Below are 25342 nucleotides of genomic sequence, written 5' to 3'. Positions count from 1 at the left end.
TGTCCTTTGTCTTATTAAAGGGAATTGTGAAAAACTTGGGACAGGTAGTATTTGAAATACAACGTTGTCTGCAGAGGGTTAATCAAGCCCTGAGTAGAGTACAGCTCTAAAGAAAAGAGGCCTAAACACAGACACATACAGACCAGTGGCCGACATCACATATGGCATGAAAACCTTAAATAGAATAGAATTCAAAGACGTTGATGGACAGAGAAAAATTAAATTATTGTTTCTCCAAAAACCAAATGACCAACGCTCAAAGCAAAAGTACCATATGTTGTTAAATATCTCAAATCAGATCTACTGATCATAATGTTGACTGCTTGTCCAGCTGCTTGTACACGCATTAGGCTAACATAATATACCCCAGAGGAAACAACATGCTGTATAATTACTCTCTAGTGACAGTGTATCATTGTCACTGTCAGCTGGCCATGTAATGGAACCTCAGAGCCATAAAAGATAGTGATTCACCCCACAATCCTCTTCACACCACTAGGCTGCCAGCCTCTAACTCCAAGCATCACTGTGGCACTCTGTGGTTGCCTAGCAACTAAAGGAAATTGGAGGTGCATTTGATTTAGGGCATTTTAAGAGGTGATTTATATGAAGACCTTGGTGAAAAATGTTGCCATAAATCTGGAATTTTCCACCGGCTGTTTCTGTGTATTTGTTACTGGAGGTTCTAATTCTGGTCACAGACTTTGCAGCGTCACAGCTGCAGATCTTGTGCCCGCTGAGGGAAGAGACTGCGGCTCCTTGCTGGATGGACTATATTCTATAATATACAGTATATATATTATAATATTCTAGGTATGTTTTTATGTTATAGTGCAAAAGCAGAGGAAGAGAACATGGCCTGTTTCCATGACACCATAAACAGGAAATGGGAAGGGCCCCGTGCTGCCAGAGGAGTCTAAATCAATGTGGAAGTCGCCAGAGAGGTCAAAGCTTTCCCATAATATGAGTTCATGCACTCAGTGACTGAAACACACAAACAACACTCACATGTGTATTCACAAGCACACATATAGAACAAACACTCCCAAAATGTAAAACCATCCATGCTTAAAGATATTCTAACCATACATTTCCCACTCTCTCTTTTGAATACGAATGTGTCGCTCTCACGCCCCCTCAGAAGAAGAGAGCGGGGGTGACGCTGCGGCGGTCCTTTTGGTGGCCTCCTCCATGCAGGTCCCATCCCCTACGGTCGCCATGCCAACCTATGTGAGGAGGAGGCTTAGCTGTGGAGCCCAAAGAGATTTGATGAGGTCCTGGGATAATTAGCAGCTCATTATGGAGCCCAGTGAATGGGCCAACGCGCTCCAGGAGCCACAAGAGAGAGCTCAATGGAAAACACATAGAATCAGAGCACACATCAAAGGGAAGCGCTCGCTTTTCAATTTCACATAATGCAGAAGAGAGCGAGATTGGGAGAGAGAATAATGCTCTCAGTTCACACCTACAAATATAGCTCATAATCCCCATTTTTAAGCCTATATGTGTGTGTGTGTGTGTGTGGGTGTCTGTGTGGCTGTGTGTGCTAGTCAGGATCTCTGCGTCACATCAATCGGAGTATTTATTTTCCCCAGAGGCCCTTAGTTGCTCCACAAATGCAGAAAACACCACCCGTTCTCACACACACACACACACCCATCACACACAGGTATTTGCACACAGCTCACAATTCCAATCTTGAACTTAAGCTCCAATAAAGTAGAGGAACACTGCGTGAGTGCCAGAGATCCCCAGTTAAGCGATCTGTCTATCATCCACATCCCTGTTCCTGTATCTAACCGTGCGTCTGTGCCTCTATTTGGCATGCAGGCAGGCACTAGGCAGGCAGAATGAACCGTGCACACCGCTGTGCCAGGTGACCCATATTGCAGTGCTGCTGAGTTTAACAGCGCATGGGCTTTCTTTTTGTCTGGATATGTAGGTTTGTATGCTCCCTGTCAGTGATATGCAGCAGTACTGTTGCTGTGTCGTTGAGTATGTGTGACATGGTATCTGTTATTTTAAGGTGATGTATGACATGACATGCATGTCATTACTTATTATTGTATCTGTGGTATATTGTTGGAGCTGTGCTGTTGCGTGTTGTGCCAACTTGGCTGGGGGATCGTTAAAGGGACTGTAATTGAATTTAATACCTCTCTCTCTAATCATCAGCATCCTGGGTACCAAAATCCACCCTGATGGAAGACACACCGTCACAGTTACAGTCTACAGAAATAATTTCTGTCCACAGCAAGGAATATAATATAACCTAGATTTAGTGTTAATGAAAATATACAGAAGCATGCTGCAATGGAGCTGTGCACTCTAGAAATTTGAAGAAATGTGTTGAAAAACTGCAGCTTCGATGTTAATTGGTTACAACAGCAGAGGGCGCTACTCTTCCACATTGCTTGGGATATTCCTGTCACATGACACTGTTGTCTCTTGTCCTCTGTGATGTTAGTCTTACTGTTTGTGTGAAGTAGTGATTGATTTTGACAGAATGAAACTGAATAATTTACATATAAAACATGCATAAATCCTGGTTGATACCATGACGGCTGTGTAAGATGCTTCATGGTCTCTACTGTGGTCTCTAACATGACAACAGTGCAGCGCCTACACCCTCTGGTGGTGAAGAAGAAGAGAATGTTTAGCAGTAAAAGAACAGCAAATATTTGTGGTATTCATGTTGAGTGTAACTTATTAGAAACTGTATGCGTATTAACTTTTTATGAGGTCAATTCTTCTGGTGCAAATCTCTGAAATGAAAATAAAGAAATCTACTGTGAATGCAAATAGATTACTCTCAGGAAGTTTCACTGAGTTAATAAACTTCCATCTGTTTCCTTATTTACACTAATTGCAACTGGGTGAAGTAATCTATGATTTTCTGGCAGTTATCTGCACTCTATTGAGACTTCTGGATACTGAAGTGTGTACGGAAAAAATTAATCACATGATGAATACAACGACAAATCACCAAACAACTCCATGCCAAACATCAGTCACAGGTTGATTAAAAAGTATTGTTTAATTTAACAGAAAGTGTCAGACAAAGGCACGTAATGCATGAAAATACAACTGATTGATCACATAGTGCACCAGAGATGAAAAGAGAATGTAAACCAGATCTGTGGGTAAAACTTCCTCAAATATGTCAAAACATTAACCAAAAAAAACATATGATACAGTCAGTAGACGACAAACAACACAAACATGTTATTATGGCAGACAAACATTTAAAAAAGTGGTCCGTGGCTTCACTTGAGATCATCATAGGCAATGTCCGTGAGACAAACGTGAAAGAACACATCAATCAGTCCAAAATTGGCTCATAGATCATCACTGTCATCAGACATGAGTACTGAAGGCTCTTTGTTGCTTCTTCGAAAAAAGGCCCTGTATCACAGTATAAACCCCATAGCCTCTCAATCACATTATTAGTAAAAGACAAAAATCACACTCTTAAGACATAAAGAGAGCCTCTGGACTGTTGTGTGTCATTTGGGTGTGTGTGCGTGCGTGTGTGTGTGTGCCTGCACTGGGGAGATGGCCTGGTTGCCGTTGATATTTCCATGCTACCAGTGTGGTAATGCAGTGGGATTGATTTTTGGCCTTTCAGAGAGAAGACAGCTGGTCTTATAAGAGCCCAGCAGCAGCTTCAGTGGTTATGGATCTCTCTTGCCAACATTAATGACACTTCCACACCCGACCCCAACAGCAGCAGCACCCTGTCACTGTAAAACATTGACGTAAAAACGTTCACTCCAAAAAGAAACATATTTAAAACAGAGTTCTTACAAATCAAACATATTGCACTTTAAACATAAGGAACAGTAAACAGAAGAAAAAAAACTTTAAGGAATGACTGACCACACAGGGCAGACAAGGCAATAAGGAATCAAAAAACAGGTTGTCCATTGCCTCTGTGCTTCAGCCTGTAGATTCTTCAATTAAAAGAATAGTTTAACATTTGGGGAAAAATGCCTTTTGATTTTTTTCAGTTAGATTTGAGAATTGATACCACTCTCATGTCTGTATGCTAAACATGAAAGCTATATGAAGCTACAACCAGTAGCCAGTTAGCTTAGCTTAGCATAAAGACTAATACAGGGGGAAATAGCTCGCCTGTCTCTGTGCAATGGTAGAAAAATGCATCTTTGTGTACCTCTGAAAACAAACCAAAAACTAGAGTTTAAAAACAACATGTCATTTTCTACACATTGGTTTGTGCGAAGATTAAAAACACAAGATGTTTAGATGACGTGTTAATTGGTTAGCTTCAGAGGTGCTGGTAGGTGGATTTTGTTAGCTTTGGACAGAGCCACGCTAGCTGGCTCCCCCTGTTTTCAGTGTTTATGCTAACCTAAGCTAACTGTCTGCTGGCAGTAGCTTCACATTCAATGTACAGATATGAATGGTATTGATCTTCTCATCTAACTTTTGGAAAGAAAGCAAATAAGTTTAGTTCTCAAAATGTACAACTATACCTCCAAGGGTGTCATTATCATTTCTTAACTGTGGCAAACAAAATACCAAGCTTGAGGTTGTGTGTGTGTGTGTGTGTGTGTGTGTGTGTGTGTGTGTGTGTGTGTAACAGTTTGAGAGATGTTAAAATTGACCTGAAACAAAATGAGAAAGAATAGTCAAGAGTGAGTCTCATGTGCACTCCTCTCCACCCTTGTTGATCTTTGAATCTACTATTAATGTCTTGCGAAGATTCATAGCAATGCTTGGAGATGTACCAAAATGTACTGTTATATAAATATTATTTTAAAGGTTAAATTGAAATTGTTAGCAACAGACATTCAAGTTCTAGACAAGAAAAAGTGGAATTTCATTCTGACTTTACTCTGTAAATGCGATCGTGTCTTCTGACGATTGTACAACCAATCCTCTTAGACAGTCCTATCCTGACAACAGAGAGCGTCCATGTTTCTGCAGTATTATTATCAGTGTGCACTTTTCACTATCAGGCAGGCACCAGCAACCTGTCTATGGCGTACTGTAAACGGTCCCAGTTCTTCCAGAAAATGGTCAAAAAACAAACTCCCAGGAAGGTAGCTACTACGTGGTGCCGGCTCCTCATCATTGGAGCAGCAAACTTGGCCGCAGTGGAGACGCACACCAGGATGACAGTGATGATGGCAAGCATGATGTTGATGCACTTCCCCAGCAGGACTCGGGCGTCACGGCTCTCGAGCTGGACCGTCTGCTGCTGCTGCTGCTGGAGCTCCAGCTTGGATACTCGCGTCTGACACGACTCCAGAGCCTCCTAAGAAAGACAGAGAGAGACTTTGAGGGTCTTCACAAATGGATAAAGGGCATTTTTCTGACATTTTAATCTTCAATCACTCTTGAAGATTGATTATGTATCAGCAGAGAGGAACAAGAACAGAGAACATAAATGTAAATTGACAAAACAGAATGTGTTATCTGATGAAGGGAACCATTACACGAAGACGACTAACACATTCACCTATGGTAATGCCCAGTGACAATAGCCTTATTAACAGATGTTAGACAAGCTTCAGTAATAGATTCACTACTACATACCTGAATGTCCCTGGCCCTTTCATGTGCCTGGTAGGCTACCCTTTCCTCGATGCTGGCCAGTTCCTGCTTCAGATCAGTCATCTCATGTTGGTGAAGCTCTGTCAGGTCGTTCAGTTGGTCTTCTAAACGCTCAAATCTGGGAAACGGTGCAGAAATATTAGTTAGAAATGATCATTTATAGGCAGTTTTGAATGTACTGTATATGAAATTCTATGGTGGTGCTGTGTCATTGAAGGACAATGAAATATTAAGTAATAATAAACATACCTGTATCTCTCCTCCTGCAGTGTTTGGCTGATGATGCCATACTCTCTCTTGAACTGAGCCTTTATCTCCTCAATGTCTTCCTCCAGCTGGCTCTGGGCATCTTTGATCTCCCTCACCTCCTCCAGGCTCAGAGCCAGTCCGCTCTGGCCGTCTCCCCCGGCCTGCTGGCCCGGCACCTGCCCCGCTGACAACCCTCCCGCCGCCGGGTTACCGTTACTGTCTGCTGAAATGGAGGCGCTCCCTGAGGAGCACTCATCATCACTGGGATACTTGGGCTTGCCCACCATAGAGGTGCTGCTGCTCAGCCCCTTTCCTGCACTGTCAGTGGGCAGCGGTGAGGAAGCATCCAGAGTGGTCTTGAGGTGAGCGATGTTGTCAGCACTGCCAAACTTGTTCCTGATGAGGTTGGCGAACTCTCTGGGCTTGCTGAAGAAGAAAGGAGGGGAGAGCGAAACACCTGGGCCAATGGTCTTGATCTTGTCCATGGTCGGGTGTCGGCCACTGCCGGTCATGTCTTTCAGCAGCTCTCTGGGAGACTCCCTGGGTAAAGTGCTGTGTTTGACAGTGGACGGGCGAGGGGATGGGCTGTGGTGGATTTCACTGTCTTTCATCTTTCGATGGTACTGCTCCAGCTTCTTTTGCATCTGGGCAATGTGTTGAGCTGACTTCTGGTTCTTCTTCTCAAACACCTGCTTGATGCGGCCTACTTGCAGCTTGTCCGCACTGTTCACCAGCTTCAGGTACTCGGCCACGTTCTCGTCCCGGGCCGTCTGCTCTATCTTCAGCTGCTCCGTGACTTTCAGGATCTTTTGCTGGAGGTTGTCCAAGCAAGAACGGCTACGTTGGACCTCGGAGCCCAGAGCAGCACCAGGACCTCCGTCACTCAGATCCAGGTCAAGATTGTTCTCTGAAGAACCCCGACGCATCGACCCAGAGATACTCAGGGAACTGCCCTCAGCACTCCGGTCCTACAAAGAGGAGAAACAACAATCAGATACAGATACTGTATTAGATGTGGAGCATTTGCAGGGATAATCTTGTACTATGGAAATTTGTTTAAGCAGAAAAAACAAGCCATCTGGAAAAAGTAAACAACAACTCTTCTTTTTCTTCCTCTTTTGGCTGTTCCCGTAAGGGGTTGCCCCAGCAAGTTTTCCATTTACTTCTAGTTAATAACCCGGACCTCAACCAATCCGGTGTGGAAATCAGATTTCATGATCCACATATTTGATTTAGCATAGGTTTTATACTGGATGCCCTTCCTTATGCAGCCCCCCATTCACAGCGCCGGGGAGGGGATACATGTTTTGGTGGCGGGAGGGAACCTGAGAACCCGGAAGAACACAAACACGGAGAGAACATACAAACTCCACACAGAAAGGCCATGCCCTGCCCAGGCTGGGCATCAAATCCCAAACCTTCTTGCTGTGAGTGCCTAAAGAAAAATGTCAGTTTTAAATTGCTAGTTTTGACAATCATTCCTCCTGTTTATCATCCAGTTTTTTATTTTATGTCACAGAATCACCAGATTCTTTATAGAGACAGGTTTACTGATGTAAATCACCTATTACCCTAAAAGGGTCAAATGAAGGTGGACATCTTCAACTGTCCATTACCATCTACAGTTGTATTGCAAAATATTTGTGTGTAACTGCAGGCCGTGGTCGCTGCTAAGTAGCTCTTCAGTACAATGGAGATTTTCAACAAACATTTTGTTTTTACTCTCAAGTTTACTTTAATGTTTTTTTGTACGTTTCTGAGCTTCCGCTTTATTTACAGTAATTCTACACAGCGAGTCCTTAGATCTGCTCTATTCAGCTTTCCTGCTATTGCCACAGTGAGACCATCTGGGTGTGTATGTAATGCTCTTATTTGACACATCTGTTATGTTTTAGGACCCAGAATTTAATCCTGTATATTTACAGTATAGCACACAGATTACACAGATGACAAAATTCAGATAACAGTCATTAATGTGTGTGAAATAAGTGGAGCGTGCACATTTTATTTAGGTCAGAACTAATGTCACACAAGGCCACAAGGCTCAGGAAATCCCTTTCCCAGACATAGTCCCCTAGTTTTACAGTAAATCACTATTTCGGGGATAAAGGTTCAAAATTACAGTCTGTTTCTGACTGAAAGTGTCAATAGTTTACTGTTGAGCATAGTCTGCTGTAGACTTGAGGAAGTGAAACAGAATAAATATGACAAAATTAACTATGGCAGGAAACCTAACGACCTAACATAAAGAGGAAACTGAGGAGAGCTGTGAAGACAGAATTTAATTAGGTGTTGGAGCAGCATTTTTAGACTTCAACTGTAATGGCACTGCAATGTACCAGTGGCCCAACAAGCCACCAAATCTTGCGAGCTGATCACACTTAAACACCAGTGTAATGACAGGAGGTGTAAGCTGCTCAAGCAAACACAAAACGTGTTGTACAACAAGCACTACGGGCTGTACAAAGCTGCATTAATCCTTAACGAACGTAATACGACTAGTTTTAAGTAACTAAACAGCTAACATAGGCAGAATTACAGCTGAATCCTGCTTAGCATTTCCCCATCACCACGCAATGGTTACATATGGCAATCTAAGTCCCTTTACAATTAACCAATGCATGTAGAGTTCCCGGCACACTCACACTTCTTGACACAAGAAGTGTGAGTCAGGTGGAACTCAAGACGGTGTTTACCAAGAATAGAGTGAATAAATATGAGATGCACTGGTGTGCATACACAAAGTAACACAGTAAAACAAAAACACATTCTCCCTCAGGACCGGTTGGATTTAAGTTATCCAGTTGTACATTCCCATTTACTTGCTGTTGTTACTGTGAGTTACCTCACCTGAGCCCTAAAACCTGGAAGTGAGTTAGCAGTTTAACACTCGACAAAAAGCCAATGGGATTTTTCCATCGGAATTTGGATTAATGCAGAAAATAACAACAGAAAGTGACAAACAAGCATTTATGATACTTACACGTTTTGTTCAGCAAGATAATCTTCACAAATGAACACCCCTTTTATGATTGTTTAAGCATAAATGCAGTCGCTAGAAGTAAAGAGCTAACTGTTATAAGTGAACTACACCACGGTTGCAGGACTTCACATCACCAAGCTAAAGGTGGACTAGGGTTCGCCATGATGAAGTTTTGTCGTCTCATTTAGCCACTCGTCAGCAACTGACATTTTAAAGACACGTACAAGCTGCAAAATGTATGAGTGAAATATGTATTGATGTATTTTATGTCATAGAACAAAACGTTGGAATCTTTTCAGCTAGCCACATACCTTATTTCACCAAATACCTATTCAAAGAACCCCACTGACTTCATACAAAGGCGATGCTAACGTCCGGGATCTACAAAAATACCACATCCCTGCACATGTAAGCAAATGTTAGCATGCTAACATGCTAAACTAATATGGCAAGCAATATACCTGCTAAACAGCATGTTACCATGCTAGCACTAGCATTTGCCTTAAAGCAAGTACAAGCTTAACAAACTGCTATCAACTCTGTTCTTGTTTGTACATGTAACATTTGAATATTATTATTACGGTACCTATACTTATACTCTACATACATATTACATACTTATTTATGTTTAGTTTGTAACCAGAGAAGGCCATGCTTCTTTCTACAAGCATGCCTTGGGTATTTCAGCCTCTGTCCTCATCCCACTCTCTCCCCCTCTCTGGCATCTGTCCTTCTTGAACACAGGACTCTTTGTCTGAGGAGAAAAAAGCACACTTTGTCATGTCCTACCTCTGCTCTGTGCAGGACTCTGATGAGCGAGCTACTGCATATGGATTCACTGGTCTGACGTATAGCCTGAGGAGCCCTGCGCCCAATAAGAGTGCATGCAATATCTTGTGTCGAAACAATAAGTTTCACAAACAAGCCGTCCTTTTGTCAAACCTGTTTGTCACACAAAAGAAAGCTGAGCCCAATATCCACCTGCTTCAAGGAAGTGTAGGGAAAGCTTGTGTGTATGTTGCTCATATTACTCAATCATTTTAGTTTTCAAACAACAAACACAAAGAGCTGCCTGTTGGACCAGACAGCTTAGACTGTACGCGATTTATGCAGTACTGGAACGGAGCTGGCTCCTCATGTGCTCTTCCACCGCCAACCTTAACTTTATTCAATGTTCAATAATCTCTCCAACACAGAGAACAGGGCCGTTTATTCCCTCAGGCGCTGTGATATCATAGATACAGGATGAGCGTAAACCAGATTTAATTGTGACCTGGCAGCCTCACTGCTGAGGCCTGAAGCACCTGGAGTAGTAAATGTCAAGCCCAAACTGTATTACACAGCTGGAATGAGGGGCGTAAGCTTTCTCTTATAAAAGCAAGATGGCTTTTGGCAGGATGAAGCCTGATTTATGGGAGCAGCTCAGATAACACGAATAACACGACCCAGATGCTTCACACTCAAACCCCAAAACAAGTACGACATCTGACTATTTTTTTATACGAAAATTAACAAGTCGATTTCTTCCGCCGCTGCTGCTACTCAAGATTTCTACCCACGCTGAATAAGTGCTGGAGAAATCTGAGGGTGTCTCTGGATGAGTGGCTCTGCTAAATGAATTAGACTCATGCTGATGAAAATGTCCTCCTAAATCTGCTGAGCTGCCGCCTTGCTTTTCACTCCCTTCCCCCACCCCAAGCACTCATGCAGGCGTTCTCCAGGGGCTGTTGAGGGTGACACAAGGTGAGAACTGACGGTCTTCGGGGATGGCTGGAGACGACGGGAAGGGTTGAAAGGTAACTAGGAGAAAAGCTGCTACAACCACACAGCAGATGGCGGCAGTTAAGTCCAACAGTTAACTGGACAGTCACATTGAGTTTGATGAGATTGATTTTCCATCTCCAGCCAGGTGACCTGCGAGGTTGTCCTTAAGCGACACAATGAACTCCTACTTGCGTTCACTGACTGTGATTCTTCTTCTGAGATGTATAAGCTGAGCTGTTTGAGAGACCCATCTGTCTGATCATATGCTCAAAATCCGGTTTATCACTATCAATGTGAGAATATGTTGTCTTTGAAATTATGGAGGCCAGACTTGTACGCCCACTGCTGTTTGACTCACCCATTGATATTAGTGTGTCAGTGGAGCATAAAACGAGAGACAAGAAAGGTAAGGCTAAGCGGGAGAGAGCAACATAAACTGAAACATAAAAGAGGAGAGGAATAAAACAAAAGGGAGGATGCTCCCAAACACAGCACAGGAGCACACATCATCCCAATCATCATCATCCTCATCATCTCCAGCAACAGGATCTGCAGGGGGCCCCGTGTGCCCCGAGGCTGCCACCCTCACACCTCAGCCCTGTTTGAGCCCCCTGTCCCCCACGCTGCCCTACATAGCAAACAGCGTCTGTCCAACACCGTGACCCATTTAATACGCTCTGACCTCGCTAGACAGCATACCATAAACATCCAACTGCATTAGCCTCAATCTTAGCCCAACAAGGGAGAGCTGTGTGCTGTTCTGCCTGAAAGATCCGTCCAAATCATAGCAGCAAATCTTTGGGGGGGGGGGGGTCGAAAGAGAGAAACTGCAGATGCTACTTATCTTGCACTGCAGTGTGCTCTCTTTCTCTTGGATCAATGATTCCATTTTTCTTGCAAAAAAACAGACCTTACGCTCAGCTGCCCGCGGCAGAATTAGTGAAATAAATATTGGCTCAAGATTAGCAGAAACTGAGCTTGTTTCTCGCTAAACTCGCTGTGGCGCCCCGTTAAGGGGAGGCGTTATTAACGCCACAGTCATTTTTCTTATGCAAACAGGAAGGCATTGTCCCTGTTACGAGGAAGTAATGTCTGCAAGTGCTCACAATCGCAGCTGTCATCTGGTGAAACCATTAATTCACAGGTCATGCAAGCATTCAGACGAGTGAAACTACGAACGCACAGGTGCTTGCAGTGATCTGAGGAAGTTTCTTAAAAACGATGAGGCTGTCGTGCATGGTGGATACTAGGCTTATTCTCTCATTGCCCCCTGTGCACCCCAAATAAATACACACACACACACACACATACACACACACACACACAGGGCAATAGAGCTGGCACACTCATTGAGATGGAACAAAACCGTCCCTTCAGCAGAGAACAGAGCCACAGAGGGGAAGAAGCATGCGGTGCTTATTGGTATTCCCTCCAGCTGATCCTCATGGATACAGACACTCTCCCACTCAGAGCTCACACAGGGAAACAGGAAGAAAAGCAGAGAGGCAGAGCGACAGGGAGCACATCTTTGATTGTAGAGTCCGAAAGCTGACCCAACTTCTCCTCCTCCTCCTCCTCCTCCTCCTCCTCTCATCTGCATCCCACAGCTGCCTTTGCGGCAAAACTTTGATTGCAAAAGCTCTCTTTTGAGGCCAAACAGTATGCCTTCTCAAAATAACCGAGGAAATAAAGCTAGCAGAGTTCGAAGTCTTGAGTTTCCTGAATGACTAATCCAAGGGAATTGCTTAAGACGTAATTTGCTATTATCTCATAGACAAGCTGGTTCAGGAGTAAATCAATAGCCCATTAACACTCCCCGTAGACTGAGAAAGTATTGAATGGGATTCAATTAAGATAAATATGCAGATGTATTCAATGCACTCATTCAAAGTGAGGCCACCATAGAGTGAGGGTTAAAGACTCAAACTCAAACGGAGGTGTTGCATCATCTTTGGCCTCTAACCCACTATATCTGCTGCACAATGGCTTTTTGAGGAACAAAACTGGAATGTCATTCGCAGCCAACAAAAGGAGGAAAAGCATAATCACACAGTCCAGTGGTAATAAACGAGACAAATCATCAGTTATGTTGTTCCATTATGTTGTGTCGGTGGTTTAAGGAATTGTTTACTTGAATTATTTAAGTGTGTAAATCTTTCGCTCTCTACTCCAGAGGACAAGTTATTGGTTTCATTCAAGAGTTAGTGTTTTGTTTTTGTGTTTTTTATCAAACATTTCTGCAACTGTTCCCATGGCAGCAGGAGAGTTTTAATAAAAAGCTAAACAGGATGAGGAAAAAGCTGGCTGAGCTCCTTTCCCTCTGAAGACCGGTGACAGGAGTGGCAGCCCTGAAGGCTCATGCATATACTAGGAAGAGAAACAACCTGCTGCACGATACCTGACTGACTTTCTGGTTGCACAAGACTCACGCCTGACGGAGCATTCCTCTCCTTGGTGTCACTGTTCCTGAAAGCACCTGGCTTTAAATGCACATGAGGGGATTTTTTTCTGGGAATCATACATTAACGATGTCCAACGGTTCGATGGTTTTCCCCAAAACCTTGTTATGTAGTGTTGACGGTTGTTGTTGTACATATTTTAAAGCACCTTACGGCAACTTCAGGATTAAATCAAATTGAATGACTTGACTACATTTATTAAAGATATACAATAAGCTCAGGACATGTATCTATGGGATTTCAATCCCCTCTTTGCAACAGGCTTTGAATTAATGTTGACAAAACATATACTTCACTCATTACAGACTTTGTATACAAGTATCATAGTGTGTTAAGTGTAAGAATCTGTGTAGTAAAGCGTATGTGATCACTGTAATAAAACTGTTATGTTTTCAGTAAAAGATTAAATTGTATTTTATTTCAGAGAAGATCCTTCTACATCTGCTAAGTTATCATATATCCTAAACGTCAGGTTATACAACAGGGTTAACATGAGCCAGCACTATAAAGGTGGAGTCAGGTTTAATTTTTAGTCTTGAAAAACAAGGTCAGGCATTGAGTCATCAAGTAAAAACAAAAACAACACAAAACAGCTGCAATAAGCACCTTGGTTTCTGTTGTCATAGACTGTATCGTACCGGAAGTGAAACGCTTTGTCCATCATATTTGGTTGGAAGATAAATTGTTATTGAGAGCAATACAACACCACCATAAAGGAATTAGTTACCATATGGATGAATTAACAGTTTCAGTTTGAAACACAAGTACTCATTACAGGACCGGGTTACTGTACTTGGTCATTCGGTGGTACTTCAACAGTCCAACAATGCCTGCACATTTCAAATAGAGCTGAAACAGAACCGGGCTTGTCAGTCATCGTACTTCATGCTGGTTGGGCACTTGGTATGCTGAAGAACTGAACTGTTCATATCATATAGTTGTACTTTGCACTGGAACTGATTAACCATGTTGTAACATAACAATTACCACCAACACTGTTCTGTGTAACTTGTAAACATTAAGTTGATTAATCAAACAGTCAATTGGCAGAACATAATGATAGAATTATAATTCACTTATTTGAGTATTTTTAAGGGCAAATTGCATGATTTTTGAACTGAACATCTTTGCCATTCGAAGGCTTGGGCTTTGGCACTTGTGGTAAGCTTATGAGATTTCACAGAACAATAAATCCAACAATCAATAGAATTAGATTGATCGATACGGGTCGTTAGTTTCGTTCCCAATTTCGTTGTAAGGCTGCACAGAACGACCATTGTCTCGTTTGGACACCGTCAAATATGTGGACAATCCCATTATGTCCCCACCGGGGTTTTGTACTAAAAAACCCACCCTTGTCACTTCTCACCACAACATCTCCATCAATAAATGCGTCTTTTCTACGTTGTGTACCTGAATGTACCACAGGCTCACGGGCTCTTTGTTAGGGGGAGATGTGCAGCTTCTAAACGGCGCAGCTGTTGGTTTCACAAACATGACGTGTGGATCAACAGACAACAATGCAGCGCTGGTACAGTACGGGACCCCGGCGTCTGTGACACACCGATGCTGTAAAATACACTCACATGACACTCACCATCCGGCCGCTGAGGTATTTCTCCACTTCGGATAAACTTCGCACGGACACGTTGGCGCTGGGCATAATAATCCCGTGTCAGTGGTCAGTTAGGAGCTGGTGGTTCTTCAACTGAACATCGGGGCTAGTTCACAATGTATCGAATCTGGTTTCCATGTTGAGCCCCCTTCTGTTTCTTTCTCTCTCTCTCTCTCTCTCTCTCTCTCTCTCTCTCTCTCTCTCTCTCTCTCTCTCTCTCTTTCTATCTCTCTCTCTCTCTCTCTCTCTCTCTCGCTCTCTCTCTGTCTCTCTCTCTCTCTATCTCTCTCTAACACTCTGACTGCCCTCTTCAACATACAAAAACTATGCGTGAACCCAAACTCCGCCCATTTCTCTCTGCAGGGTGGCTGCGCGAGGAGGGGTTAACTCTTTCAACGCACGTGCCTCTCACTGTTAGATAAAAAGAAGAAAAACAGCCTCATAACTAGTGTTTGGGTGTGTTTGTGATCAAGAGGAGTTTAACGGTATTCACACAATGTCCTCAATGGTTTAAAGTGTGTTTTTACTTTAAGGCTACTTATAATAAATGACTTAAAAATAAATAGATACATTTTTTTGGGAGTGAACATTTCATCAAAGAAAATAAGTCTGTTGCAATACTGTATAAAATACCATACAAATTAACACACAGACTGTTGACTCACCAGTGGTGGTACTCAGTGGTACTTCTTCAATGTACATTTTAAGGTACAGCAGCTGGTCAACTACTTTATATACTGCAAGGTAGTTTACCATGGATTAATGCACAATATGTTCATTGTTGATTACATGTTCTGCATGTGAACTCCAAGAATTAGTTCCTAGCTGTCAAACAAAAGTACAATATTTCCCTCTGAAATGTGCTTCAGTAGAAATTAAGTAAATAAGTGTGATTAAAAGGAAATGCCCACATAAAGCACATTTTATATATGTGGGCATACAGACTTGTTGCTTATCACAGCTCTCCCTACAGCATACATATGCTGTAGGGAGAGCTGTGATAAGCTACCACCTACACCTTTTCACTATGTTGAAAATCCTCTATTTTCTGTTATTGCGTGGTATATTCTACAGTGCAATTTTGCTGGAAATAGTGGTCTGTTTTTTTTTTTTAAGTAATTACTCACAATGTCTATACTTTGTTTTGTTCATGATAATCACCTATAACACTGGACACAGCTGAGATGTTGTTTGCTGCCTTTAGAATTATTCATATATATATATATATATATATATATATATATGAAAGATTGAATTCAGCATAAGAGACACCATGTTTTGCAGCACTCTTCCCAAAGCCCCAAGTGGCCATGGGAACAGTCCAACTGGCCCTGTCCCTCACATTCATTCAGCTTGGAATGAGCTAATCCACCTAGCTTCCAACACAAAAGCCCATGTTGCATCACAAATCGCTTAACCCTTACAGTTACACACAACAAGTGCTTGTTTTTGCCATTGCAAATTGTCCAGGCTGACCTCTCATGTATGTACAGAACATAGAGTGAGTGCTCCGTGTACGCTGACTTGCACTAACGTCTGTGGTTCAAAGGCGGTGAGTCAAGTGATGAAGTGATGTGATAGGGCTGTGGAGACTCACATTAAATAGCTACAGGATACAATGAACCATGGACTTCTAAGACGAGCAGCAGACAATATCATTCATCAAGTTTTAATGGCCTTATCAGTGCCTTTAATTAGCCAGACACATTCACTGGGTAACTACAGCATACAGGGGCTGTCCTCCGTTCACCCATATCCACAGAGCACTAATGAAAAATGAATGCACCAATAACACACAGTGACAGTCTCGTCCTTTGCGCAGCAGCATGCGACATCTTCCACCTTCACGTCACTTGACACACAAAGCCAAACAATAAGTCGCTGGGGTAGAATATAGATTTTGCATTATTAATTCAGAAGGAACACGTAAACAGAAACAAGGGTAAGTTCCAAGAAGTGAGGTAACAGAGTTTTCCAACACGTTTATTTAAACTCAGAGACTCGCCAAGTCTGGAACAAAGAGCGAGTGCAGGTTTTCTCTACAAAATTGTCCAGATAACCTCAGTGAACAGGCTTCTAGACAGCCCCAACACCTGCCACAGTCAAATGGTGGATTAACACATTTGAGGAGACATGTTTAAAATACTCCAGTGCTCTCCCCAAAATCAAGTGTTTGTGTCTATGGGGTCTGATTTACTTAAAACCTACTAACCTACTCTCTTTGATTAACAAAGGTCAAAGGTTGATTAGCTTGGTATAATCTTCAACTAAAGAATGTGTACCTGGCACCACAGACTGTTTTTGTATTTGAAGGATTTTTGCAGTAATGACATGCATGAAATAAACACTACTGCTATAAAATACTCTTCATCCACACAGAAAGCCTTTTATAATGCAGACTGACAACCTCCAAATTGACCCCAACATGACTGAGGATGGCTTCATATTTTTGGGGTTTATTATACTCCTCAGTTGCTCTCCAAAATACTGACACAAAAACAAAAACTGTGTTGAAGAGCAGAGAGCCTAGAATAAGTAAAGAATCTGGCGAGACAATTATCAGCAGTCAGCTCTATCTATTCTTTACTTATGTAAAATCAAACAGAGCTCAATTGTGTTAATAATAAAGAAACAAGGTTGAAAGGTATTTTTTTTTATTTTCAAATGACATTACCATCTTCAATCCACATTACTTTCTCCAAAAGATGGAATTCACGAATTACCAAGTGCTGACCATTTTTGCCTTCTCGGTGCATTCTATATACAAATCTATACATAATGACTTCAAGCTGTCAAAAGTTGACAAGTGATGCTGCCTGATCCTTTGGATTAGCAAACAAATAAGAAATAAAGGTTATAACCTTTTTGCGATAAAGACATCTCACAAATCAATTCACATTATTATTTTTTTCCTCATAATTATTCGAAAAAAATAAAAATAAAACATGACCTTTCAGGAAAGCAGTGAAAAACAAACCACCCTGGTTCCTTGGAAACAAAATCTGCAGAAAAAGAAAAAGGCCTGGAGGCGATAAAATACTATGTACAATAAAAAGCGCAATCTACTATGCAGGTTTTAAAGGTTCATTCCTGAATGGGAAGAAACTGGCAGGCTCACTTGCCACTGGAGTTGATTTGAGTTTGTCCTCTCTGTGGGTTGTGCTCTACTGACCGGTTACTGAGGAGTCAGAAGGAAGAGCAAAGGTTGGATGCTGTGTCTTAACTACAGTATGTTGTGACCACTTAGTGATCATTTCTGCGGAGCACTCTGATTGGCTGGCTGTCCAGTTTGAACAGTCCAACAAATGGCACGGCGCGTCAGACCCCAGAGACGGCCTGGCTATTATAATCAGTGGACTCCATCTTGAGGATGTACGGGATGATGCTGTCGATCTGCACATTGCCAATGAGCCCAGCGAAAAACAGCTCCTCGGTGACAGCTGCACTTATCAGCCTGAGGGCAGGAAGACGCAGCAACAGCTTGGATAACCTGAAAGCAATGAGACGTAAAAATTTAAATATGTGTACTTTAGCAAGTACATCTGTAATACGATCACAAATTTGTCCTGCTAAATATAGAGCCGTACTGTATTAGTACACTATCACCTTTCTGTCAATGAGCAGGCATTATGTAGTACAGAGCTAAAGCCTACTGACCGATAGGAGTCTTCTGGGTAGGACGTGGTTACGTAGTCCTGCAGCTCCATGTAGGCCTTCTCCTGAAACCGCTCTATCTGTGGTGTGTTATCGATGCCTGGGTGATCTTGTACAAAAACAACATGTGCACACAGTCAGATAACAGTCCAAGTATATTTGGCTCTATGTACAACTTAGCTCAGGATTTTCCTCTAAGAAATCAGCCTCAACGGGAGGACAAGAACTTGAAAATGTCATTTTCATTTAGTAAACTGGCCAGTTGTCTACGCACCAGGACTGAAGAGAACGATGGCTTTGAGGTATGCATATTCATAAGAGTCTGGGGACAGCTTGATCATGCTGTTACAGAACTCCTGCATTCTCCAGATGTGCTCCATTACTAGTTTTACTCGATCTGGGGAGAGCTTATCTGTAGGAGAAAAAAAAAGAGGAGTCATGGATGCAAAGGGCAGAGCATCAGTTTAGTTTTTGGCAAATTCAAGACAGATTGTGCCACAAGAATAAACATGACAGATCTCATGGTCTGCATGGCATGAATGATTTCCCGCTTTATCACACTGAAGAACATCATCTGGGCTTCTGTAATTGTATTTAACAGCAGAGCGCTCCTACCTTCCTGTAAGCTGGTCTGCAGATGGTTGATAATAGCACTTAGGATGGTACCAACATTCATGACGTTGGAGCACTGTGCCAGACCCAGGGCGAACAACTCATTCCAGCAGGCTTTCATTAAGTTAATGTCATTGTCTTGACCACTGTGAAAATAAAATAATAATTATATTTTGCTAGAGAGAAATGTGAGGCCGTATTCGGGAAAGCTCTCTTAATAGTAATTTTATAAAAAGGCATGTTAATGCAAAGTCCAACGCCATTATGTAAAAAGTTGTTATGAAACTGAAATATCTTGTGTCAAAGGCTTACCCAAGGGTCTGAAAGGCAGGAATGGAGCGTGCCCAGTGCATAGAGAGAAAAAGTAGCCGGGAAGCTGACTCACAGATGTAGTTGACATTGAGGTACTCTGGCACAGGCAAAGGCATCATAAGCTGTAGGAACAAATTGTGGAGTAAATGAAGAACACATGACTGCAGGGTTTATATGAAATATGTGTAACTCAGGAAAACATAAGCAGGGGTTTTGGTCTCTGTTAGATTGTATCCTGAGCTTCAGTGAGTGGCTGTGCTCTTACCTTGAAAGGGATATGACTGTCAGAGAGTATAGGTCCCTCCAACTCCACCACAGGACCCGACTGGTCCCCCGACATCAGCTGCATTGTGGCCTCCAAGGAATCTGCCGCTGGGCCATCGCCAGGGTGCAGGACTTTGGCCAGGGTGTCAAAAGCTCTGATTGTAGACAAAATATGAACACAAAAAATTAACATTGAAAGATCCACGTTTTGTGTTAGTCATCTAATATAATGGAGCTTACACAGAAACAAATGATACGACTCAAAGCAGCGCTTAACACACTCTTGACATATGGTTCATTTTTGATTGGCTACGATTGAATCTAATTAAGTCCTGAAGAGTGGAGTCAGAAACCACATGGCCCTGTAGGAAATTCTATTAAAAGTTTGTGACGAACAAATAAAAAAACAGCCCCTGGGTTTCTTTCTAGTGCCAAATGTCAATCTCTAGTACATGTATCAACTTATTCAGAAACAACTACTGGTTAGTATCAAAGCCTCTTGATTCTTTATGACGTCTCCCTCACCGAGTGATATCACTTGCACTTTGCTCATCTCCTTGGATGTCTGTCATGGAGCTGTCCCCGTTGCTGAGCGTCTCATCTCCCATCAGGTCATTGCCGCCGTCACATGCTTCCCTGGCCTTGTTGAGGTGGGCGAGGGACGTCACGACATTCGCCAGCGTGCCGAGGTCTCCTTGAGATGGGTCGACCTGTTGAGTCAGCAGTCATTAAGAAGTCATTGTTTGCACTTATCTGTCTAGAGTCAACGAAACATCACTTAACTATTTCAAGAAAGAATAACAAAAACAGAACTGAGGGACACGTGCACCTTTAATGAGTAAACAATTATTCCTTTCTTAATTATAAGTTACAAAGCTGACGTATTAAAAAAAAACAATATGCTCAGAGGCTTTAATATTTAGGAATGGCTGGGAGTGATTTCAGTAAAATGTAATTTGGCTGCATCAGTGTTACCTTGTCAGGGGATGCTGGAATCAAGATGGTGTTTTCCATCTTGGAGAAAGGTTGTTGGATGTTGAGCAACATGCTTGACTCAAGCAAACTTGTAGACCTGAGTGTAGATATTTAACATTTTACATTGCATTATGTAATATAGACCCATGCAGTGTGATCAAGTCATAATTCAAACTCTTATCAGTTTATTAGTTACATGTGTGCAATCTAATTTAATTCAATCCAATGCAACAGAACCCATCTTTCTTCCATTTTAATCTTAGAAAAAGTCAGAAAAAGACAAGAGCGTTTCAGAAAGGATGATGTTGTATTGGACTACATTATGTTGTGTTTCTAGTGAGGAAAAGATCTAAGAAACAAGTTTGAACACCATAGAGTTATTATAATCTAACAAAAATATTACACAAAGATATCGTTTACATCAGGGCTATTTATTGTGTTGTATTAGACTGTACAGGTGCATCTAATAAACTGGTAAATTAGAGTAAGTGGCTGTACCTAGCAGTTTCTTTGTCAGACATAAAAGTGGGTGTGGCAGCCAGAGGACTACACAGGTTTTTGCGGATGTAGATTTTCTCAGTGGAGGCTGCACAGTTGACGGATTTCTCCCTTGTGGTCACTTCAACAGGCTTCCTCTCACACTGCACAGCTAGATAAGACAAAACAAAGACATCAGACCTCATGTAAGTGAGTCCTCAGTGACATATCTACAGCTGTTTGTAAAGAATATCACACTCTCTTACAATCTTGTTTCATGCCCAGAGATATGCAGCGCTGCAGTCGACAGTACTGGCAGCGGTTTCGGTGGAGCTTATTGATGGCACACTCTCCGGAGCCCCTGCACGTGTACACTAGGTTCTTTCTAATGCTGCGTTTGAAGAAGCCCTTACAGCCCTCACAGCTGACAGCTCCGTAATGACGCCCTGAGAGAGAAGAGAGAAAACAGGATCAGGTCGGCGAATGCTTGCTCATATCTGTTACCGTATTTTTCGGACTATAAGGCGCACTTAAAAATCCTTAAATTTTCTCAAAAATTGACAGTGCGCCTTATAATCCAGCGCGCCTTATGTATGGTCACTTGTTGTGCTTATTGATCGATTTTATGTGGTACAATGCGCTCAAAAATCTGCCGAAATGTGTAAGTACGACTTTGGTAAGCAACGAAGCCGCTCCGCTCAATGGATATTCGGAGCATTACGGTACGCTGTGTCACTACCTGATCGGCCCCGTAACAGGAATGTAATGTCTAAACTAAAAGTCAAAATCGATCAATAAGCACAACAAGTAACCATCGGTCGCAACCGTTGTCCGAGCTTTCACGAAAGCTGGAATCATCACTGAACAGCCAAGTACCGATAACGGCAACAAGACTGACTCGGAAAATGACGAGAGGGATTCGGACATTCTTGATGCCGAAATCGCACAGCTGTTTCACTCAGACACTGAAGATGAAGAATTCGATGGATTTGTGGAAGAGGAATGAATCGATAAGTGAGTGTATTTTTCTGTACCGGTATTTGTTGTTACAACTGAGTTGAATAAAGTTTGATTTACCGGACTGTGTTGTTTTGCTTAATGCGCCTTATAATCCGGTGCGGTTTATGTGTGAACATAGACACGTTAATTCACAGTGCGCCTTATAATCCGGTGCGCCTTATAGTCCGAAAAATACGGTACTTAAAAGGCATAATGTTGAAGCAAATTAAACTTAATTCATACCTGAGGCCTTGTCTCCACAGACAACGCAGTACTCCACAACCGACTTCACAATAGACTGGTCTGAACCTTCAGTCACAAACTGACAAACAACAGAATCATTTAATACAGCAAACATTGCAATAAGTTAAGACACTAAACATGTTCATGCTTCGGTCATAAGACCTTTCAGTTATTTGTTTATCACAACCGACTAAAAAGAGGCCACTAATATCCTCCGGTAATACCTGAATCTGCTGCCCAGCCAGATCATGGGAGGCAAACAACAGCTGGTTAACCCCAGAGCCGTCTGGAGCGGCGAGGATGACCTTGTTGGGAGAACCTTCCTGCTTGGCTAGGATCACCTTCCCACCAGGGGTATAGTCAGCGTTTGTTAGGATATACTGCTGCTTTCCGGGGGAAGATGGTTCAAGTGCTGTGACGATCTGGATCTTCTGGCCAGTCTGCTGATCAGTTACAATCTAGTAGAAAAAAATACATAAAAATAAAGCAAAACATGAGTAAGTGTTGACTGTATGCAGAAAGAGTGCGGGAGAAGTTTGGCTAATGATATGATAGAGGAATAAAATAAAATAAATAAAAAACACAAAAACTAGTGGAGGAGTAGGGATAAATTGTACAAATAAAAGACAGTGCTAGGTTAAACCAGCCGCTATTCTTTGATCTTGGATCTAATAAAGCCAAGATGATGTGCAAATTGTGTTTATTTGCACACAAACTAAAAAAGAGGAGCATATTCTAGTGGTGGACAGGCTATCACGTCACCTGGATTCTGTGTCCTAATGCCATGTTGCTGTCTGCTGACACAAGTTGAATCCTTTGAGTCTGTCCATCCATTCTGACACCGCACGCACCTTCTTGTACGGTCTTCACATCAGTGCCCCATGAGGCATGGACACCTGTAGAGAGAGGATATCTTTTACTTGATGTCGTATTGAAGCAAACTTTGGGTCAGGTAGAGAACACCCTCAAGGATAAGGATGACAGTATTCTTTTATTCTCTTACTGCCATCAAATCCCATGTAGAAAACTTCTCAAATCCTTTTTTTTTTAACAGGCCATTAATTATATAGTCCCATTTTTTAAAGGATAAGCAATTTCCTAAAACAGCGGGGCACTGTAGTTTTTAGCAACTGTTCAACAGGAGTAGAACATTGAGTGCTTTTTTTGGTGACGATTGTTAGCAGATTTGTACACATTAAGTGTTCTAGTAGGTATTTACAGAAGCAGGTCAGTGAATGTAGGATTGGCACAAAATAAACTACAGTGCCCTATGTTCAAGCTAATGAAGAAACAACACACCCAGCGCAACGGTGGGGCTCAATTGTTTTTTGTAAAGCTTCTGGGGAGCAGTGGAGGTCTGTGATATGGAGGATTAAGGTGTATCACGCTACAATGACAATACTAATTTATCAGATCACTTAAATGTTTGTTTTGGTCTTTAATGATAGCTTGTTAACAATAAGAAAGCTATACAATATTACCAGCCTTATCTTTTAATAGACGTTTTAGTTCCGTGTGTAATTTCGACACCATAAAACAATTAATTTAACTTTTACCACATGTTTTATATACTGATGTGTGTCGAGCCACACGGAGCTCGGATTTAAATAATTTTCAATTTGTTACAGTTTCATAGTTCAGAGCGGAACGAGTACGTCTTACAAACATCTAATTATCTCACGTACGTTATAACTAATGCTACTCTTATCCATCCTGTTTACTAGTTTAACGTCATATTTCCCTTTAGCTAGAAAATATTTCTGACTAAGACATGATTGATATTTCTAAACATTTAAGAACTAGCGTTAACTAAGTCAAAATTAGCTTGGAATGATGTGTGTTGACAGGTAATGTAGAACATTTGATTTATTATAATGCGTGCCTCTAACTTCTGTTAGTTTGTGGCCTAACCAATCTAGGAGGCGCTAGCTCGAAACTGTGCCGTATAAAATACGGCGTAATATCACGGATGAGTTTCAACAAATGAGTGGTAAAGCTGCAGTAGTAAACACAAACAAGCTCTTGACAGCCAGCTATTTAAAATCGATACGGAAGATAAAGGTATTTCTTTTCCTGTGGGTGAAAGGTCAACATTGAAGGGTTAAAGCACGCTAGGGTTCAGGGCCCATGATGCCGAAGCGCAGACTCAATCGGCGGGACTTCGGTTTTCACAACGGGGCGAAATTCGCATTCATTCTGGCACTAGACTTCCATTTAAAGACAAATAATGATGATTAACACTACGACGTGCCGGTCCCACAGTCGGACTAAATTTAACGTTGTGGTTGTTTAGTTTGCGGAGGCTAACTAGCAATGCTAGCAATGCAGCTAGCTAACACCTAACACCAGCTAACGGTAACATAGTTAGCTGACCTGACGAAGCTAGTTGGCTAACTAGCATACCCGTTAACAATACTGTTACCGAATAAGCTACGCGTTAACATGCAACGTTAATGTTATTTGCAGTGTCCGATGTGCAGTCGCGTATACATACCAACTGGATTGCATACTTGCCGAATTTGAATTTCAAAAGCTGAACTCCGGACGACAGCGCTAACGAGCTATGCTAGCTGTTTGCTAACTGGTAGCTAACGGTTGCTTCCCTGCTGTAGACCTACCGTTACTGAACACTCCCTCTCTTCCTGTGTTACTGGCCACTCGTGTCTCGTTCTTGAACCTCTCGCTCGTCCACATTAGTGAATATATCTTACCTGATAAGGATCTGTTCAGTCAGATAATGTATAGTCTTCAATATATTACTATTTTAACTGTTTGTTGCAGTTGGTGGGAGGGTCAGAGTTCGTGACCTTTTTTTCATCAATAAACGATTCACGCACATGCGCAGTTTGGTAGCTGCGGCTCATACCGTGTGTGTGTGTGTGTGTGTGTGTGTGTGTGTGTGTGTGTGTGTGTGTGTGTGTGTGTGTGTGTGTGTGTGTGTGTGTGTGTGTGTGTGTGTGCGCGAGAGAGCAAGCGAGCGAGACGTCAACCTGTCAGTCATTTTTAATTGGCTTCAGTTTTTTGTCACAGGAGTAATGGCTTATATATATGTGTATTACGAGTGATTTTATTCACAATTCTGCATGTCACATTAGTCAGAGCAAACACACAAAGTTGTGCTGAACTGAGCTTTAACAGACTTTATCATTGGATGTA

The 25342-nt window shown here is 42.1% G+C and overlaps 2 protein-coding genes across 7 annotated transcripts; both read right to left on the bottom strand.

Moving 5' to 3' along the window:
• Positions 1–3018: 3018 nt before the first annotated feature.
• On the bottom strand, positions 3019–14932 carry LOC137881026 (transmembrane and coiled-coil domain protein 3-like). 2 transcript variants are annotated; one of them, XM_068722708.1, is made up of 4 exons: positions 14633–14932; positions 5830–6797; positions 5563–5698; positions 3019–5281 (listed from the first exon to the last, which is right to left on the bottom strand). In XM_068722708.1, the coding sequence occupies exons 1-4, from the start codon at positions 14696–14698 to the stop codon at positions 4979–4981; spliced, it is 1473 nt and encodes a 490-aa protein (XP_068578809.1). In that variant the 5' UTR covers positions 14699–14932; the 3' UTR covers positions 3019–4978. The 2 variants fall into 2 exon arrangements, with proteins under 2 accessions (XP_068578809.1, XP_068578810.1); XM_068722709.1 differs by having other exon boundaries at positions 14622–14704.
• Positions 14933–17287: 2355 nt separating this feature from the next.
• Positions 17288–25145, bottom strand: nr2c1 (nuclear receptor subfamily 2, group C, member 1). 5 transcript variants are annotated; one of them, XM_068722702.1, is made up of 14 exons: positions 24898–25145; positions 22949–23082; positions 22411–22644; positions 22187–22265; positions 21211–21390; positions 20966–21116; positions 20468–20564; positions 20018–20202; positions 19494–19647; positions 19229–19350; positions 18920–19062; positions 18579–18716; positions 18308–18413; positions 17288–18140 (listed from the first exon to the last, which is right to left on the bottom strand). In XM_068722702.1, the coding sequence occupies exons 2-14, from the start codon at positions 23018–23020 to the stop codon at positions 17969–17971; spliced, it is 1833 nt and encodes a 610-aa protein (XP_068578803.1). In that variant the 5' UTR covers positions 23021–23082; positions 24898–25145; the 3' UTR covers positions 17288–17968. The 5 variants fall into 5 exon arrangements, with proteins under 5 accessions (XP_068578803.1, XP_068578807.1, XP_068578805.1 ...); XM_068722706.1 differs by lacking the exon at positions 24898–25145 and adding an exon at positions 24805–24877; XM_068722704.1 differs by lacking the exon at positions 24898–25145 and adding an exon at positions 24681–24794.
• Between the last annotated feature and the right edge of the window lie 197 nt (positions 25146–25342).

The sequence above is a fragment of the Cebidichthys violaceus genome, unplaced genomic scaffold (assembly GCF_023349555.1).
Source record: "Cebidichthys violaceus isolate CVI_PGR_0920_01 unplaced genomic scaffold, fCebVio1.0.p SCAF_3, whole genome shotgun sequence".
In the NCBI taxonomy this organism is placed as follows: domain Eukaryota; kingdom Metazoa; phylum Chordata; class Actinopteri; order Perciformes; family Stichaeidae; genus Cebidichthys; species Cebidichthys violaceus.
Note: the sequence above shows the minus strand (reverse complement) of the source record. Positions and strands in the feature narration are given on the sequence as shown.

Coding starts and splice junctions, on each gene's coding strand:
- LOC137881026 (XM_068722708.1), bottom strand. CDS start 14,698: ATGCCCAGCGCCAACGTGTCCGTGCGAAGTTTATCCGAAGTGGAGAAA. Junction 6,798..14,632: donor AATACCTCAGCGGCCGGATG/GTGAGTGTCATG, acceptor TCCTCTTTGTAG/GACCGGAGTGCTGAGGGCAG. Junction 5,282..5,562: donor AAAGGGCCAGGGACATTCAG/GTATGTAGTAGT, acceptor TGTCTTTCTTAG/GAGGCTCTGGAGTCGTGTCA.
- nr2c1 (XM_068722702.1), bottom strand. CDS start 23,020: ATGGATGGACAGACTCAAAGGATTCAACTTGTGTCAGCAGACAGCAAC. Junction 19,648..20,017: donor AGTGCAAGTGATATCACTCG/GTGAGGGAGACG, acceptor GTCTACAATCAG/AGCTTTTGACACCCTGGCCA. Junction 18,414..18,578: donor CATCGTTCTCTTCAGTCCTG/GTGCGTAGACAA, acceptor TTTTTGTACAAG/ATCACCCAGGCATCGATAAC.